Consider the following 19,930-nt stretch of genomic DNA (forward strand, 5'->3'; position numbering starts at 1 on the left):
TTTTATCTAACCGACGTCACCACAATATATCTAGTGGTAGAACGATACTGAACTCAAACGCTACGATCAAATCCAATCATGTCGTCCTTTTCTAACAGTTATGTTTAAAGTCGTCAATTCCATGATATTTTGGAACTAAAGCTCCCCAAATATGTAAGCTATTGAATGCTTCCTACTAATTTATAGTATTATACTAATATCAACCACTAATGATGGAGTTGGGGGGGGTGGGAGGTGGAAGGACGAAATCTTGTTTTCTATACTACCTCCGGTCCAAAATAAGTAATTTTTTGGATGTTTTACACAGATTAAGAAATCCACCTTTTAACATTAATTAGCAATGGAATTGACCATATTAACCTTTACTATCTCACATAAACACTCCTAACACATATTCCAACACTATTTACTCCAAGGACAATGTAGGAAAAAAATAATTAATTCATTCTTGAAATCTGAAAAATCACTTATTTTGGGTCACAAGAAAAAGGCCAAATTATCACTTATTTTGAACCGGAGAGAGTATTTCTTTTTCTCGATTTTGGGTTGAGGGTATTGGGAAGGAGATGGTGACAAGTTTCTTTAATACTGTCTGGTAAACTCAATGGTTGCTTGGTGAAGACAGAAATAAATAGACAACTTCAGGAACTCTGCATATCTACTTCAGCATTAGCAACACTACATGACTAAGATTTTCTTAGAAGGCTAACAAGGGCTCTTTTTGTGAAGACCAAGTAATAATTGAAGTAAACGCTGATACTTAGCCGTATATAATATGAATTAGCATTATGTTATTTCCACAAGTGATGATTGCTATGTACAAACTCAAAGATCAAATATAGTATGTTTCATTTCCTTCCTCGTGAACCAATTTTTGCTTCATAAAGTTCTCAGTTTTTCAACTGTTTTTCACAAACCAAAAGGCTACTCTTTCAGCTTATTTTACTAATAAAAACACTGCCTTAAATGTTGTAACTCATTTTTAACAAACGTTATTACAGCTCACTTCTGAAAGGATAACATAGATGTGCTATGAATTGGAAGGAAATAGGAGGAATATCACAATATTGCCTGTCAATGGAATCACATGATTATACACATTATACCTGGATTATACATATATTATACAGCTGTCAGCTACTTTTAGTTATAGCAATTGGATGGGCGACTATTTAAGTTAATATGTAAATTGCATTCAAATTTAATATCAATATTTTGAAGAGATATTTTACCTGTTCCAAGACGACAGAGAGAGGTTCTAGAGACAATTTGTAATTTGCCAATCAATTCACATAACAGGATCAAATCACATCATAGAATCTGCAAGTCCCGAGAAAAAATAACTCCTAAATATCAGCTAAGTATACACGATATGAACTTTCATATCGAGACTACAGAAATCAAGAACCAGCACCATATACAAGAATGAACTAGAAACCATGCTTCCAATCTCCATAACAAGACACCATACAAGACCGGGAAAAATTTCAAGATACTTGCACTCGAAAAGAGTACTACTACTGTCCCAGAACTGTTCTTGCTAGATACAAAAGTGGTTCTTAAGCACGAACAGCAAATACAATGCCAAATATGTTAACGAATGTGGCACACACCTAGAATCAGCAGAAGCTGTAGTAATTACCTCCAAATGACTTCCCCTACCAACCATAAGTTATATCCATTGGACCATCTGCTACGGCAACGTAGGAGAAACAGAAGTTTCTCTGATAAATGCATGGAGCATATGTTCCGGAACTCATGCTCCATGTAATTCAGATGATTATAGTGGAACCCAGCAGTGCATAGTGATAGGAAACTTTACACGCCAAAGTTGCTCCAACAATTTGTGCAGAACAAAAATTTACTAACTGGATTTTATAGTAATATATAGCTCTGCGCCTTCAAGATTGACTGACATAGAGTACTGGGACAAGGCCAGCCATTTTCCCATCTCTGCCAGGACGTTTTTTCTTGACCTGAAACAAGTGTGCACCATATGTCACCAAATAATCATCGGATATAACACTTTCTACATAGTTCCTTCTTCCCTAAAAGGCAAAGAGAACATAGTAAAAGGAATTCTAGGGAAAGAGTGCAGAGTCAACTTTCACAGTAAACCCAGTAAAAACATGGTTGAACTAAGTAATCAGATAATCTTTATCAAAGGAATCTTTCCAAGAACATGCATATTACACATTCAAGCTGCCATCAGAGCCTCCTTGAATTTACTCGGTGAAATGCTTAAGAAAGAACAAACAACTATGGTTCAGGGGTACCAGTTGGTCAGTGAAATTCTCCACAAAACTTTTTCTTTAAAAGAAATTTATTACTCCCTCCTTCCGACTTGTTTTGCATTGATTGACTAGACAAGGAGGTTAAGAAATAGACTTTTGACACAAACGAAATATGCATAGATTAGTGAAAGTACTCTTGTACGAAACAATTTGTTTTTAAGTCCAGTGGTGCTCACAACAAGTCATGTCAATGGCATGGTGGAAATGTAAAAATAACCGAGCTTTAAATACAGAAAAGCGCCTAGGGATAGACAAAAAAGGATAGGATTCCAAAAATATTGAAATGGAGCGAATAATAGGAAATAGTGGGAGGGGAAGAAGGATTACATGATTGGATTCAAACCTTCCCACCTGTTAAATTATCTTTCGATTGATAATAGAGGAAGACTGCAGAGGATATGGAGCCTACCTTGTAGTTTAAATTTATAGACCTGATACTATTTAGCAAAATCACCTTAACTTTAACCACTCCCTTTAGTTATCAGACATGTAAAATATAAACATAAGCTCTAAGAGATCAAAGTATTACATATCTTTTTTTTGTTAAAAAGTATCATAGTTTTAGATATGTAGCACAGCATTCTCAACAAAGGACGACATAATCAATATGTGAGAGACAAATAATACAACTTCGGTGATCAGGAGAAGATTAATGCAGTGACTTAGTTATCACATTACTAGTTATAAAGCAACAGTTATATACCTCCATACATATTAGGATTTAACATTCATTGCCAAAAAATAAAGAGTATGGGAGATTGGAAATAAAGAGAGACAAAGTGGAAATAACTACCCATTTGATAAAGTGACAATTACAATTCTTACTTCTCTTAAATAAATAAAAAATACTTCTCTTGCTTTTGGGGTATCACACGAAGTAAAATGGGACAGGTGTTACACCAGCCCTGTTCTTCCTTAACCAGTATTACAGATACTCCACACAAAGGTTTTTTGGTTAGAAAGAATAGAGTATGATTGGTCTGGATCAGTGTCACACTTCAAGGAAGATATCTGGTCTAAAGTATCTTCCCCATTTAAAGAAAATGGATAGTGTACATATGAATGAATACTAAGATACAAGTAAGCTGAGTCAGATTAGATGCATGATTAGCAATGAAGAGTGGCTCTACAAAACATTCCATGGGAATTACTTACATAGAACCAGCCATCTACTTCATACTCAATTTCCACTTCTTCCCCCGCTGTCAAATTTAGCTGCAGATTAGAAAATTGAAAACTTAATTAACCTTTGCACCTCCAGTAAGCCATTAAGAACTAAGATACATTTGGGTAAAATTTGGACATAATTCACAATGTCAAAACCAGAGTGCAAGGTGTTAAATGGGACAATTTTGTAGCAAGCAAGAACAATATATATGGTATCTTCATCCCCGCCACACATACTACTACAAGGGATTACTAGATCATTAACCAGTCTTTCCGGGGAGAAAATATAGTACTCACTAATAGGCCTACCTCATCATCTCCACCAGCAGTGAAGTCGTAAAGTGCTGTACCAGACTGTGGGTTGCCTGAAGAGACTCGCTCTTCTTCATGGGATCCAAAACTGTGAGAACCAGAGCTAGCCAAAGGATTCTCAAACGACTCGTATCTTTCTCTAGTAGGTGATGAATATGGTGGAGGCTCTTCTCTTATCTGCAAATTCTTTCAATAAAAGACTTGCATCTCACATGACAAAAGACATGAAATTGACTAGCTAGGAGGCCTTACCGGGGATCCCAGGCCATCGTATGAGGAGCCACTATAGGAATTATTCTTATATCGGCTCCCACCAGATTTCCCCTGTCATAGGCAACAATGACCCATTTTACATACTAATACAGGCAGAAAAGAAAGGAACCCGAAATGAAACACAACGATTGAACCGCTGCTCCGCACTAGAAGCAATGCAATTCGAGTATCACGGAATTTTTCTTTCTTTTTCAAGGTATCAAGGAGAAAATATGGCTTGTAACACGGAAGACTTCATTAAAAAACATTTTAAGTCAGTTTCAACCTCATAGTAGAGTGCATTCCTAGTTATATGTGTTACTTGAGACTACACTCAGATATAAACAAGGGTATTGAAACAATTAATAGAACTTCCATTCTGATCCAGATTTTTCACCACTAACTAGAGTAATTATCTCATTTCATAACACAGTTTAAGCAACTTCGCTAATCATGTATACTCGAATGTGTTGACCAGGTCCCCTGATCCTCACAGACTTATTGTCATTGTAATAAGAGACAAAACATCAGAATTCAGCAATTGCATTTAGTTTGGTAACTAAGACTGAACCAACCTCACTACACAAGTTTACCAGGTTTACCAATATGGTATAGATCAGTATTTTCCCATGAGGAAGGAGATTGATACACTTGATCAAAAGCAGAATATGGCAATTTAGTTATTTACGTTCTCAAGAAAATTTTAAGGAAGCTGAGCTGCTCTCAGTACAGTGGTTAAGCAAGTGTTCAAACAGTGGTAATAAAGAGATTCGAAGTTCAAGCAGAAATGATAGCTAAAAGTAGGTGCAAATGGTACGCAAGGAATAATGCTCCCAGGCACAGTTCCCTAGGTCACTCTCTCTCCTACTTCCTAGGAGTGTAGAGGAACTTTCCGGCGTCCGTGACGGAATAACAATTTCTTTCCTGAGGTTCAGTGATCACCTTCTGTGTTCATTGATTAAATTACATTTTATTTCCACAAATTAGTCTTAGTGCCTTATTCATTCAGAATTCCGAACAATGAAGGAAAACATCATATACTTTGCAGTGGGGTTCAAATCATATGAGATAGAGAGATGCACAACCAATGCTGAGGAATGGTTTGAATGGACAGAACGTGGAAGGAACCTAATTAGAAGGACTACATTTAGCAGGAAGACGATGATTTGGTTATGCGAAAACATGAAAGATGCTTCAAAGGTGAAAGGGAATTATGTGAAAAGATGGAAAAGCAAAGATCAATTCTCAGAGACATTTTGTGCAAAGAACTTTAACAGTTATGGTCGTTATATATCCATCATTAGAGTCATACGCAGGGGAAGATCTGTTATAATTGTCCCAGAGGCGGCTTTCAATTCAGGTTGGCTAGATATTGCAATGAAGATAGAAAGGTTCATTAAATTTGGGGGGGGGGGGGGGGGCAAGGAGGAATGTCTTTAATGCTTATAAGGAGGTGGAAGAAGGACTCCAGTACTCTAGCATTGTCAGGAGTCATAAATGGGTAGGTAGAGAAATGAATGAAGCAAGAGTTAATGAAAATAAAGTCATCATTTGTATAACTGGAAATCATAAGCACAATGAATTGCTAGGTAGGTGTTTGGTGAATTTCTTCCCAGAAGAAAGTTCAGAAATGGTGACCCTGTCGGAAATCCGAAAATGGGTCTCGAATTCTTGGAAGCAAACAAAGGACATCAACATCTATGAGATGGACCAGCACAGGTTCCTTTTTGAGTTCCCATCGAAAGCAACAGCAGATCATGTTCTAAGAACAGACTGGTACTGGAAGAAACTCAAAGTAAAGCTCCAATGGTGGTGTCCAACAGTGGGGACAATCCCAACAACTGAAAACGTAATACATGCATGGATCAGGATTGTAGGGCTTCCTCCTCACCTTTGGTCTCAAAAAGTCTTCAGAGAAACTGGAGAATTTTGCGGTGGTTGGGTGGAAACAGAGGAGGAAACGGAACTAAAAAACCATCTGAAATGGGCTAGGATAAAAGTTAAAGGAGATGGATCTACAATTCCTAGGACGGTGAACGTGGAATCGGAAGGAGTGGTCTTCGAAATGCAGATCTGGTGTGAATCGCCGGCGAGATCCACTGTCGGTCAGAATGGAGAGGATAAAGTCTTGGACCAGCGGGTAATAAAGGGCTCTCAATATACAGAGGGAGGGGCTCGAGGTGATAAAGCACTGATGGGACACGTGGTTAATTCAAATCAGGCTAAACCTAGTACCTCACGTGACTTGTCACGTGACAACTTAAACTCTTATAACCAGGCCAGCCAATCTTATATCACAAAGGAAATGGGCCCTGATTCCTTGGCCCAAACCATTTCTGAAGAGAAGGCTTTTAATAAGCCCACTTTAAGGACCAGAACTGACCCCTTTAATGAAGAATTAAAAGCCCTTCAATTCAAGTCTTTAAGGGGAGTCCATACAACAGACTTGGCGGAGAATCATGGAGTCGACAGAAACAATAACAGAACAGAAGAAGAAGAGCAAGAAAAGAGGAATGAAGGCGATGAAGAAGGAAGGAAACAAATGATACTGTTCGAAGACAATGGAACAGTAACTAAGGCAGTGAACGAAAGAACAGGAGAAGATCTAGAGGTGGTGAATAGCATGCACATGCAAGCAGCAGTATCAGACAGGAGTGTTGATTGGGCAATTGAAGAAGCAGTTCCTCTAAACCAACAAAATTTAGAATCAGAAGAAGACCTGGAGTTTGAAGCATCAATTTGGGTGCATCAGAACATCATCAAACTCAGCAAAGAATTTGGGCTGGTCTTTAATGGCTGTGAGAGAGAAGCTCTGGAACTGTTCATGAAGATTGACAATAGAAGACCAGCAAACAAAGGGAAAGAAGTGACACAAATGAACCAGACTCCGAAGAAAAAGGGATTCAAAGAACTAAAAGGCCTGGAAATTGGAAGCAATTTCAAGAGCAATGGTACTAGAAGTAGGAGGGGGGGGGGGGGGGGGGGGGGGGATGCACATCAAGCAAAATCAATGTTAGTAAATATATTATCATGGAATGTGAGGGGGTTAAATAGAGCAAGGAAAAGGAGAGTTGTCAAAAGTTTGTTACTAAGGTGGAAAGCAGATATAGTCTGTTTTCAAGAATCTAAAATAGAGGGGGATATTAGGGAGATAGTTAGAGAGTTATGGGGTCACAGATGGGTAAAATATACTCAACTAGAGGCTAGTGGGACTAGAGGGAGAATTGTAATAATGTGGGATGGTAGAGCTTGGAAGGGGGAAGTATGTGGTGTGGGTGCTCACACACTTACTTGTAAATTTTCAGGGAAGACTCAGGATTATACATGGCATCTATTAGTTGTGTATGCTCCAAATGATAGAAGAAGAAGGGAAGAAGTGTGGTGGGAGTTGGCAGGGGTAAGAGGTCTATTTACAGGACCATGGGTGGTGTGTGGGGACTTCAATACTGTGAGATTCCCATCTGAGAAGAAGAACTGCTCTAGAATCACAAGAGCAATGATGGAGTTTTCAAATTTTATTGAAGAAATGGAACTACTAGATATTCAGTTAGCAGGGGGTGAATACACATGGAGGAAAGGGGATAGACATGTAACATCAGCTAGATTGGATAGATTTTTTATATCAGCTGACTGGAATGAAGACTTTAGGAACATAAAGCAGCAAGTGATGCTGAAGGTAAAGTCAGACCATTCCCCATTGATGCTCAAATGTGGTAGCTGGGAACCAGTTAAATCATACTTCAAGTTTAAAAACTGGTGGCTTCAGACTGAGGGATTTAAAGATAGAATTGAAGAATGGTGGAACTCCTTCAACTGTGAAGGAAGGCCAGACTACATACTAGTATCTAAACTCCAAGCACGGAAGAACAAGCTCAAGGAATGGAGTAAAACTTTGCAAGGCACCTAGCTCTACAGAAGGCAAGTGTTCTCAGCCAACTGGCAGAATTGGAAGAAATTCATGAACAAAGGATCCTGACTGAAGAAGAGATACTCTCAAAAAACTCTTTAACCGTGGAGTTTGAGGAGATTGCTAATCATGAAGAAGAGGCATGGAGGCAGAGATCCGGGGCTCTATGGTTGAAAGAGGGTGATAGGAATACCAAGTTTTTCCACAGAACAGCTAATGCCCACAGGAGATACAATAACATAGACCAATTGTTGATAGAAGGGGAGACTATGCAGAACCCAGAAGACATCAAGAGGGAGGTTGTCAGATTCTACAAAAAGTTGTACAAAGAAGAAGAAGAGTGGAGACCAGTAGGACCCAACAGAATCAACCAAATGATTACAGCAGAGGACAATTTAATGCTGCAGAGTACATTTGAAGAGCAGGAAATATGGGACAGTGTTAAGGCATGTGCAGGAGACAAGGCACCAGGACCAGATGGATTCTCAATGGCCTTCTTCAACAATTGCTGGGATGTGGTAAAAAAGGAAGTTGTAGCAGCAATCCAGAACTTCTATGATCAAGGAGTCTTTGAAAAGAGCATGAATGCTACATTTGTGGCATTGATTCCTAAGAAGGTGGGGGCAAAGGAACTAAAAGACTTTAGACCCATAAGTTTGATTGGAAGCATATATAAGATTATATCCAAGCTATTGACTGAGAGACTCAAGAAGGTGGCCAACAAGCTGGTGGATTCTCGACAAATGGCATTCATAAGAGGAAGACAGATTATGGATGCTGTTTTAATAGCTAATGAGTGCATAGATACAGGAACAACAAGCAAAGAACCAGGGATCCTATGTAAGCTGGATATTGAGAAGGCATATGATCATTTCAATTGGAAGTACCTTCTTGACATTCTAAGGAGGATGGGTTTTGGAGGGAGGTGGATCAGCTGGATAAAATTTTGCATATCCACTGTAAGCTTCTCAGTTCTAACCCCAGTTGGATTTTTTCCTTCACAGAGGGGGCTAAGGCAAGGGGATCCTCTCTCCCCTTTTCTATTTATCATAGCCATGGAGGGGCTGAATGATATGCTGAAAACAGCCCAGGTAAACAGTTGGATCAGGGGATTCAAAATGAGCACTAGAAATGACAGCAACAGAAGGATTTCTCATTTACAATATGCAGATGACACTTTAGTCTTCTGTGAAGCAGAAAGGGAGCAAGTGAAAGTTCTAAGGGTGATATTCATTCTCTTTGAAGCCACATCTGGGTTGCACATTAACTGGCAAAAAAGCTTCATTTACCCAGTTAATGAGGTTATGGAGTTACAGAATCTGGCCAATGTTCTTGGGGGGAAGGTAGGGAAATTGCCTACAGTACATCTGGGGATGCCATTGGGTGCCAAGAGCAAATCAAAAGGAATATGGAATGATGTATTGGAGAAATGTGAAAGGAAACTAGCTAACTGGAAGAATCAATACCTGTCAATGGGGGGAAGGTTGATCTTGATTAAATCAGTACTTGATGCCATGCCTACATATATGATGTCATTATTTCCAATGCCAGCCAGTGTAGTGAACAGAACTGATGCCCTAAGAAGAAACTCCTATGGGAAGGCAACTGTGAGAAAAAGAAGTACCACTTGGTCAAATGGGGTGACTTAATTACAAGCAAGAAGTCAGGTGGTTTAGGGATCAAGAATTTGATAGTCCAGAATCAGAGCTTGATGATGAAGTGGCTGTGGAAGTTTGCAGCAGCTGAACAAACATTGTGGACAGAAGTGGTTAGGGAAAAATATGAAATGGAAGGAAACTGGACAACCAAAACTGTAAGAAGGCCATATGGAGTCAGTCTGTGGAGATCAATTAGAAACCTATGGCCAAAATTGATCAACAAAGCAAAATTCAGAGTTGGAAATGGTAGGAAGATCTCATTATGGGAGGACAACTGGTTAGGACAAGGACCTCTAAAGGGGCTCTTTCCTGACATTTATACTTTGTGTCAACAACAGAATGCAACAATAGAAGAGGTATGGACAGACCAAGGCTAGGCTGGAATCTCACATTCAGAAGGATGTTAAATGACTGGGAGATTGACAGAGTTGCGGAGTTCTACAGTTCTTTGCAGCAGTTCAATGGTGTCAACTCAAACCAAGATCAAGACCTAATCAAGTGGCAAGGCAATAGTCAAGGGAAGTTTTCTGTTAAGGCTGCCTACAAGGAGTTTAATGTATCCAATAATCAGGTGGATTGCTGGCCATGGAAGATGATTTGGAAAGTTAAAATCCCATACAAGGTGGCATGCTTCACATGGTTACTGGCAAGAGAAGCAGTTCTAACACACGACAATTTAACTAGAAGAGGATTCCAATTGTGTTCCAAATGCTACTTATGTTGCGAGAAGGCAGAGACATTAACCATCTTTTTCTGCATTGCAAGTTCACTATCCAAATATGGAGAATTTTCATCAGTTTGAGGGGAATTCAATGGGCAATGCCAGGAAGAGTCCTTGATATTCTAGCCAGCTGGAGTAAGGAGGGCACACTATCTAGTGAAAGAGAGAGATGGAAAATTGTCCCAGCCTGCATATGGTGGAGAGTTTGGGAAGAGAGGAATCAAAGATGTTTTGAAGATAAGTCTAGCAATATTCAGAAGATAAAGATGAAATGTTTAGTTCTTTTCTATTTTTGGTGTAAAGGTAAGTTTTTGGAGGATCATGAATCCATTTTAGACGTACTATAGTCCTTATAAGAAGACCAAGGACTAGAAGTGGTTTTACTTTTTTTGCTAGGGCACTTTCATTGTAATTATGGGCGACTTCACAATTTTAGTGAAGTTTTTATATTAATATACAATATGTTAACTTCTCAAAAAAAAAAAAAATTGTACGCAAGGAATGAAAGGATGCAGTGACTTCAATTATCGCATTACATGATGAAACACAAAATTATCCATTATCTTCACCTAACACCACCCTTTTAGAACATTGTTTGGATGGAAAGAGTGGATCTGTCCCCCCTGATATAAAGCAAAGTCAGTCTTAAATACTAAAAAAGCATGCTTTGCAATGTAAACAATCAAGGTTGGTTGGATTTCTAAGTGCTGTCTTTTGGAACAAAATAGACTAAAAACTCAAATTTTCTGATCTTTTCCCTCAATTAAAATGTTTACTATCACCAGAGAATGGTTCCCAAATGATGTAAACAGTGAGAAGTTCGGATATGTCATTCTTAAACCTAGAGGTATTCAAAACTCCCTGCAGCGTTACATAATATCTGGTTCTATTTGTTAAGTCTCCAATCCTAAGTTAAAACATTCTTGCCTTTTAATTCTGATGTATCCTGTTTTCCACTTGAAGATTACTTAACAAACAAAATAAGAAAGTGAATCCAGACATATCGCATCCATCCCTTGATGCTTTCCTCATTTTAAATCATGAGAGAGAGACCAAAGTTCTGCAGTCTCAGCAAGGTAACTTTCTATAGTGATCCAAAAGCAGGTTGAACACAAGCAACTTTGGTGCTTCTACATAAAACATTTTAGCTACATTTATACAAACAATACACCTGTCATAATTAATGGTTAGCACAAGATTCTATCTATATTTCTCAATAGATGACAATATAAAAGCAGTTGAAAAAGAAAAAGAAAAATAGAAGTACAGCAGGATGTCAATAAACGTCAAGCTTTTCCAAAATATACCAGTGGGCTCCCATTTTCTTAGGAAGATTTTACCGTTTGGCACGTGAAGCTTAATAGAACATAAGCCAATTGATAAATACTTTATCTTTTGTGTGTTGGGGAGGCGGGAGTTTTGGGGGTGGAATAAGGGAATGAATATGACAGGAACTGTGAACATACATATGCTACAAACATGAATGGCAAATCGGTGAGAGCAACATAATCCTGGACAAATACAGATACCTCTATCTATGAGGTTTAGGTTTATGCATAATCATAAAGGCGGTTGTCTCTAGGGTTGTATACCATTACATAACAGAGGTCAAGTACATCATTAAACAATATGGTTCTTCATCAAATGTCAAATTTCCAGGCAAATGTTTCTTCATTTGGGATAAGCTAAATGAGAAAAAAATTAACTGGATATAGTCGTCCACATCAGCAGCTATAATATGAAGCTCCTTCAAGCATACCATAATTATTCTCAATGCATTGAATTTAAAGCAAATTTTAAATGCTAACTACCTACCTTGGATTGTGAAGTCCCATAAGTAGATGGCTTAGAACTGAATAACGATGGATAGTTCATTCCACCAAAGTGCGATGATATGGATGTCTCAACTGACCCTACTGAGTCTGGGGAGGAAGATCCTGATGATCGTCCATCGTCTTCCTGCAGCCGCCAGTTGTATATATTTAATCATTTGCACCATGTTGGAGTAAAAGAAAGCAGCATAGATTCAAGAATTACTACCTCCATTTCCGAAGATTCTAGGAGAGTCTTTGCCCACATATCATCATAACTCATGGAGGGTCTAGAAATAATGTTCTCCTCCTCAACATCAGGAGCATCAGTACCAGCACCAGCAAGAAACTCATTAACCTAGGGATGAAATAACTCCTTAAAAAGCATGAAAAAATTGGTACAGCAGCGGTTAATCTATTTAACGGTATATAATGCTACACTATGTTTCTGCACTAAACAGATAGATAGTTTTACATCAAACAAATTCAGATACAATTCAATACATACTTGAGACACATATAGAGAACACATTTTCGAAAATAATGCAAATGAAACCGAGACAGTAAAAAGCATGTTCGCTATCCAACATGTTCTCCTGGCTATCCAACGTGTTGTGTCAACTCTATGTACACAGCAACATTTTATAAGTTGTCCAAGGTACATACGACATAGAATAAAGAAGTTGCATGCAATTTACTTTTGTTTTATTCAGTAAGATATACAATTTGACCACCAGAACAGAAAGGTGACGGTGTCAGTTTTCAGGTTTGATACATCACTCAAATACTTACCCTGTTAATTGCAGGTGCATTATTTAAGCTATCATCACCCAGATTTGCAGCCCAGAAGTTCACAAGGTCGTCATCAATTGTTTCAGGCTCAGCAGCTTGTGCTTTGGTAGTTTCATACATAAGATCGGAGATACCTGTGGCTACAGCAGGATCGCTGAGTCCAGTTGACGCACTTATATTATGCCGAGTGCGGTAGACATCGATTAGCTTTGCGCTGTTCAATATAAATAACTTTATTCAATACACTACATTATAGAAAACTTAAAGAGTCTAAGCACACTAACCATCACATTAGCACGTATAAGATGAAAAATACTGGTGAAGATCTGGACAAAGACAACGCAACACCAAAAAATGGGAATAATTGGGTGAAATGCTAGGACAGCTGGGTTTAAAACCTATTGGAGATCATGATTAAATATCTTGTCTTTTATTACTAAGCCTTCAGTTTCCATGTTACTTTTGCTAACTGCTCTAGCCAAGAGTCAGTTGGTATGATGTCCATTTCCCCATTAAGTTAAAAAATCAGAAGTATGTGTAGGGCAGTTTCAGAAAGCCCACCGAAATTAGATGACTATGAATTATCAAGTGGTTTTAAGGACTCATGTCTTGCCATTGTGAAGTCATATCCCCAAAGATTTGCAAGTTCTAAGAGAAACTTTACTTTTCCTTGCAAGAATGCTAAGGCTCCAACATTGTTGTCAGGAACAGAAGGCAACTAAGGTAGCAAGGTTGCTCCAAGTTTGTCTAATGATATATTTCTTTTAAGATTATCTTTACCCCCCGACAAACTGANCTTCTGTGGTCACACGTCCCATGCACGCATTTTACAACCTCGATGTTCGTTCAGTAAACACCATGCATTTTCTTAAATCTAATTACTGGTATTTGACTATAACCTATATAATAATGTGTTCTAGAATTTAGAATTTGGTTCCTTTACTTAATACATGTAAATATTCTATCATGCAAGATAATTAAATGCATTTCTGACATTTGAGTTTTAATCAATTTTGATATATCCACAACTTCTACAATTACATCTATTTTAAATTTTATTTCATTTTTACGCCCCGTGTCATGGAACTAATGTCCCATCCCATGAGAGATAAAATGTGCAGACCTTCGTCTCCACTTCCTAAAACACTGTTAGCAAGTGAATTGATGTTGTCTGAACAGAAGAACAAGATGAACTGTATATTTTTTTGTTTCACTTTTGGTGTAAATAAGCTCTCGTAGAAGATGTAGAGTCTATAGTGGACATCATTGGGGCCTTGTAACTACCACAAGACTAGGTTTTTGTTGTAGAGTCTATAGTGGACATCATTGGGGCCTTGTAACTACCACAAGACTAGGTTTTTGTTTTTTTGGGGGGTCGTTGTAACTTTCTGTAATCTCTTAACACAATCTTTGTGATAAGGGTTAACTTTATCTTAATATAAAATATGTTACCTTCTCAAAAAAAAAAAAAGTGAATTGATGTTGTCGCCCTCTCACTTCTACATGAAACTAACGAAAATTCATTTCTTGTATGCTCAAACAACAATGCCAAGGTGAACTTAAGAATAACGTACCTCGTTGGCCCTAAAGGAAGATACTTTGATCTTGGAACATAACAAAACAGAGAAACGATATCCAAGAGCCTCTCATGAGTTTCATACAATTTCTTTAGCTCCTCGTCAGTCCATTCTTTTTTTGCATTATCATGGTTACGCATCTCTCTACATATTCAAGCAGAGTGTTAACAAGGGACTACGTGTCACACCTTACAAATGGTTAATTAGTGCTCAGATGAGCCAGAAAATAGTCTTACACTTACTTTATCAATTCATCCTGCGCAGAATACATTTCATCAAGGACCTTCAACATAGGGCTGATTAAAGATCCAAGGCCAGTGCCACTGGCTCCCTGGTCCTCTCCATTGCTAATATGCATGTCTGAGAACTGAGACTGTACACCACCCTGGGCTAAGGCATGTAAAAATTCATAGATCTGTAACCTATAAGGCTCACCAGATCGAATTGCAATAGTTGTAAGAGCCTGGGCAGCAATTATGCGAACCTGAAATTTAAAAGTAGTAAGAAGGAAACCACGGAACACTTAATAATATACATTTTTTAAATATAAACACTCAATGATGTATATTGACAATAGCAAGAAGAATTTTAGTTGGATTACAACTAGAACTTACATATACTCATATATTCGTACTATACGTTATCAAGAAATAAAAGATGAGTAAACGCCTCCACCTACTGCAGGAGAAAGAAGGACTGCCACAAGAGGTATTTACGGACGTATATACGGGTTTAGAGCTCCTTCAAGAGGGAAGATAACACTTTTTCAGGGAGACAAGGACTTGAACATTAATTGTAGTGAAATGAACACAATTTTAGGATGGATTTGCTCAAGAACACTGCCAAAAGTGTAAAACACAAAGGCAGCATATATTTTCATAGTCGGCAACAGACACACACACTCCAGCTACTTGCCATTTGTAATATCATAAATAAAGTAAATCTTAATTTTTGCGAGAGCAGTCTGTTTGATCTGGTTATTATTTAGACACTCAACAAATTTTTCTTTGATCATGATTTGTTCAATTATTTCTTTTTTCTAGAAACCATTTTCCATGTACTCTCTAAATCCATAAGTTTATGGTTTACAAAATAAATCATCAATGTTAGACAAGAAGCGATCGACTCAACCCCTGTAAAAAGTTTTGGAGAGGGAGAAATATAGGTTCTCGTACCTTTCATGTTCACAACTAGTAAGCAATTATAACCAATAACCAAATGCATAAATCATGTATGAGATAAATCAAAGCTTGCCAAAAAATTTGTTCGCAAAAGGAATGATTAAAGAGCTTAAAACTTCTACCTCCCAACTACCATTAAAAGCACACCGTTGAAGTCGAGTCAGAGCACCAGAGAGAGTAGGATTACGAGAACTGGCAGCAGCAACCATTTTATCTGCATCTAACATCATCAATGCTGTGCCTGGAGGGGTAGCTGACTCCCAAGCATACTCAGAGGCAGCATAATTTGCATTTTCTCCAAGGAACCAGACCTTCAAGTATGTCATAACCCATTCATTCATAAAAATAAAAGAAGCCATCACAGATACTTGGTTGTTATCTGGTAGCTCAGCTATCAATAAATTAATTTGTAGATGAGATTCTTACTGCTGCTTGGACCATTCTCTGCAATGCCAGGGCTGACTTTGGATCGGAGGCAGATACGCTATCAACTGAGGTAAGTCCAGACATTGAGCCAGGTTGTGGAGGAGGCAAATCCAGAACTATAGTGACTGCTTCCAATGCGGTGTGTTTTCCATCAGGACCAGCTCCAACAAGACAAGTCTATAAATTATATCACCATAGATTAGCATGCATGTTTACTACACAAATGGAAAAACTTAAAATGACAGAAAGGAAACATAGGGAAATGTATGAAATGGAATTTTACAAGGTAAGGCAAAAATGAGAGGTCAAAATTACACAGAGCACTATATCTTAGATCTAACAAGAAAATCAAGTTAATGTAGCAAGATAGAGAAAACAGGATGTGAATTAGCAAACAATGTCAAAGCTCCAATGAAGTTGCTCAACATTCAACTAAGTGGAAGAAAAATTCTGCAAATCATACAGCACTGGCCGATGAAAGTAGCATCCCTGAGAGTACCTACAGATAGATCAATTAGAATGTCCCACTGTAGTTGAGAGAACGGACTGACATTATAACCTACAACCATTACACAACCATGAGGACATGTATTTTCTGACACCCTTCTGCACATGTAACTTTGTCTTAGGATTGCACGTGGATTGAAAAGAAAAAAGCGATTTTTTATTTAAAACACTGAATCTAACACCCCCTGGCCCGCCAAGATTTAGACATCTGGAGCATGGACATAATGACATGAGGACTGAACACTAAGAAAACCAAGAATATGAATGGGTTTGGTTCTAATACCATGTTAAGAAAAAAATGGACCTGGTGCTTAACTCAATCCCGAAAGCTAGTTCACGAGGTCAGGACTGCCAAAAAACCATTTAAGGAGACAACAGCCCATTCCTTAATAAATTACTAAGATGCACAAAAAATGTATTCATGTGAGATGAATAGACTGTTCGCAATCGCACTATTCTTCATTTAAGAATTATTTGTTAAAGAAAGAAATCTGGGAGGACCCAAGATCGTAAATCCACCCTCACTATCTACTTGATCAAGCATATGATGGTAGAAAGAAAAAAGAAAATGATGGTAGAAAGAACATCAGGTTATGAAGTGCAGCCAGATGATAAAAATACTTAATCACACTATGCGTATAAGTATTTACAGATACAGAATTTGCAAAAATTTATCAATTCAATTTTGTCAGATAATGTCCCATTAGGTTGATCGACACTATGCAGGACTTAGGTTGTTAAAAGAATCATCATAATACTCCATTTAGTACACAAAAAGTAGATAAAGCATGTATAAACAGACCATTCTCCGCATTATATGTTATCAACATCTGTCAGTCCATGTGGTAATTAGGGAAACTACAATCTGCTACACATGCAACTTTGGTTTAAACTATTTATTACGAACAGCAAACTCAAATTGGAAACTAATAACTACAGAGAAGCTATAAACATAATCGCCAGCACAAGATTAACTGAAGCATAAATGAGATCAACTTTAAAGAAAGAATAGAAGCATTAATTAAGGAAGAAAAATCAACTTTACATTATGTTATGACAGTGAGCTTACTTTCCATAGCAGTTGTAGCACATCTGCATCTATCTTTCCAGGAACTTTGGTGGCAAAAATTCTTGCTATCTCTAGAAGGGTTACTGCCATATCAGGAGTAGCCTAACAATCACACAGCAAAAGAAAGTAGGGTATGTGAGCTCTAAGGATTATGCCAATTATCAAAGATCTAACGATACAGAATTTTCACACGTCTATTAACCGTAGCATGAAAAAATCGTGAGCCTAAGCTTGCATTCACCCATCTCTGTCTCTTTTATTGGTGTCATGGACACAGATCTCAAGATTAAGATAAAAAGAAATGAATCTTGATTAGGTGAGCATACAAACACTTCAAGCTAAAATGAAGTTACAATAAGGATACTTAACTATAGTTGAATAGCTTGAATCAACTAAAGCTCTCTCAACTATGGCTGGACAAATTAACACCTCTCTACCAACCACAATAGCATAGGAAAACATTACAGGAGAAAATGATCTTACAATTCCACAAAAGAACAATGAACACCTCAATTTACAAAACTTCCAGTGTAGAACAAACACATGTTCTTAAGCATCTTTTATCCAGTTCTTGCATCAAGATTTCTTTATCATGGGACAAAACTATAAACTCATTATCTTTTCACATGGTGGTGAAAAAGAAAAACATTATGATGGAAAAGAAAGGGGTAGAATCTGTATAAACTTTTAAGGATGTCTACATATATCACAAGAAGAAACTAAAAGTACAAAGCTCCAAAAGTGAAACAGAGAATGAATCACTATGTAAAGACAAGATATGTTGAGGATGATCACTTAATTGTTTACCATACAAAACCTAGACAACAATGCAAAGATAATGCCTTTACCCGGCTCTAAGTACCTTGAAACGAGCATGAAGTGTTAACAATATATCATTCACTAACGGTGCTGGCCAAGCTGGGTCTGACAGTTCTGAAGCGATGATGGATTCCAATTCATCAAAAGACTCGTGAGGGCTTTGCATCCATATCAGTGCTTTTATTACCATTGCACGAACATAAACACATTCACATGCAACAGTTGTCCGCACCACCTCCATTAATGATGCCAATAAACTTGCAATCGTGTCCTTGGCACCAGTGGCATTAGATATCGAGGAAACTCGGCGTATGCCTAACCAAGGACAAGAAAATCAAAAAAAAAAAGGAAGAATCAGGAGAGTGACAATTCCGGATCCAACAAAGAGAACAAAAGACCATTGAAGAATTGAGGCCAGACTCCAATTATAATATGAGAGAAAACTGAGTTATTCCAACTAAATAAAGCCAACAAGTAAGCTATTCTTTACAGGACATAAAAGCAGCAGCTCATTCACAAAGAAAAATTACCTTAAGAGATGCAGAATCTATAAGTAAAAATGATGCGGGAAAAGACTGATATAATTAGTAATAGCATAAGAAAAATAATTCAACTTTTTTGAGAAAGGTAACAATATTACATATCTTTAGCACAAAGGCTGTGCTAAGAGCCATACTTACAGGTCATAGCAAGCAAAAGTATGTCCTTGTTCTTCTTACAAAGACTCTATGATGTCTAACCATGGAACATATAACCATGGAAAAAAAAGATGACTATTGCTCTCTGCCTCCTTTCCACATACAGTGGCGGAGCCACCTTTGTCCAAGGAGTGTCAATTGACACCCTTTCGCCTGAAACTTACAATGTGTAGCTAGGTAAAATCTTTTTTTTATGTATATGTACTATACGTTAAATCCTCTTGGCTTCTTCTTGAGTTGTCTTCTTTATATTTTGCACTCCCTTAGTGAAAATCCTAGGTTCCGCCACTGTCCATAGGTAACATCTAGAGCAAAGCTGCAAGCCCTCTCTTCAAATTCTCTTGAGTCAAATGAGCATCCTTGACAACTAGCCACACAACGTGATACATTAAATGGTATTTCAGCTTCTGAACAGATTTCCAATGCCAATTGTAAAACTGCTATCCTGTAATACTACATTTTGCTCATCCTATTTTAGTTACATGTGCTACATATTCATCTATCATGTCATTTCATGAAATTGTGAGCCCTGATATCTAAAATGTCTGTACTTAGGCACTGCAATCCGTCTAATCGCCTTAACTTCATTCTTCGTGTGTCCGCCAGTCGTATATGTATTGTATCTTACCTTTACTTATCCTCAACCCTTACTCTCTACTCTCTAGAACAATTCTGCACAGTTCAAGCTTTTAGTTGACTCCCTCGCTGGTTTCATCCATTTAACACAATATCTTTTGCA

The 19,930-nt window shown here is 37.8% G+C and overlaps 2 protein-coding genes across 3 annotated transcripts in view; both read right to left on the reverse strand.

The window, feature by feature from the left end:
- The window catches only part of LOC109225556 (BTB/POZ domain-containing protein FBL11), a 42,491-nt gene that overhangs the window by 9,047 nt on the left and 13,514 nt on the right, over window positions 1-19,930 (reverse strand). The gene's annotated exons all lie outside the window — the stretch shown is intronic.
- Window positions 1,266-18,808, reverse strand: LOC109225557 (the record flags this gene model as incomplete). Its single annotated transcript, XM_019390266.1, is given in 13 exon segments — window positions 1,266-1,976; window positions 3,450-3,509; window positions 3,771-3,950; window positions 4,026-4,097; window positions 12,127-12,270; window positions 12,352-12,480; window positions 12,915-13,128; window positions 14,489-14,635; window positions 14,734-14,975; window positions 15,795-15,983; window positions 16,099-16,275; window positions 17,675-17,776; window positions 18,537-18,808. Coding segments are annotated over 13 exon segments (2,003 nt in total), but the record flags the coding sequence as incomplete, so codon positions are not given.

This window comes from Nicotiana attenuata, chromosome 5 (genome assembly GCF_001879085.1).
Source record: "Nicotiana attenuata strain UT chromosome 5, NIATTr2, whole genome shotgun sequence".
In the NCBI taxonomy this organism is placed as follows: Eukaryota; Viridiplantae; Streptophyta; class Magnoliopsida; order Solanales; family Solanaceae; genus Nicotiana; species Nicotiana attenuata.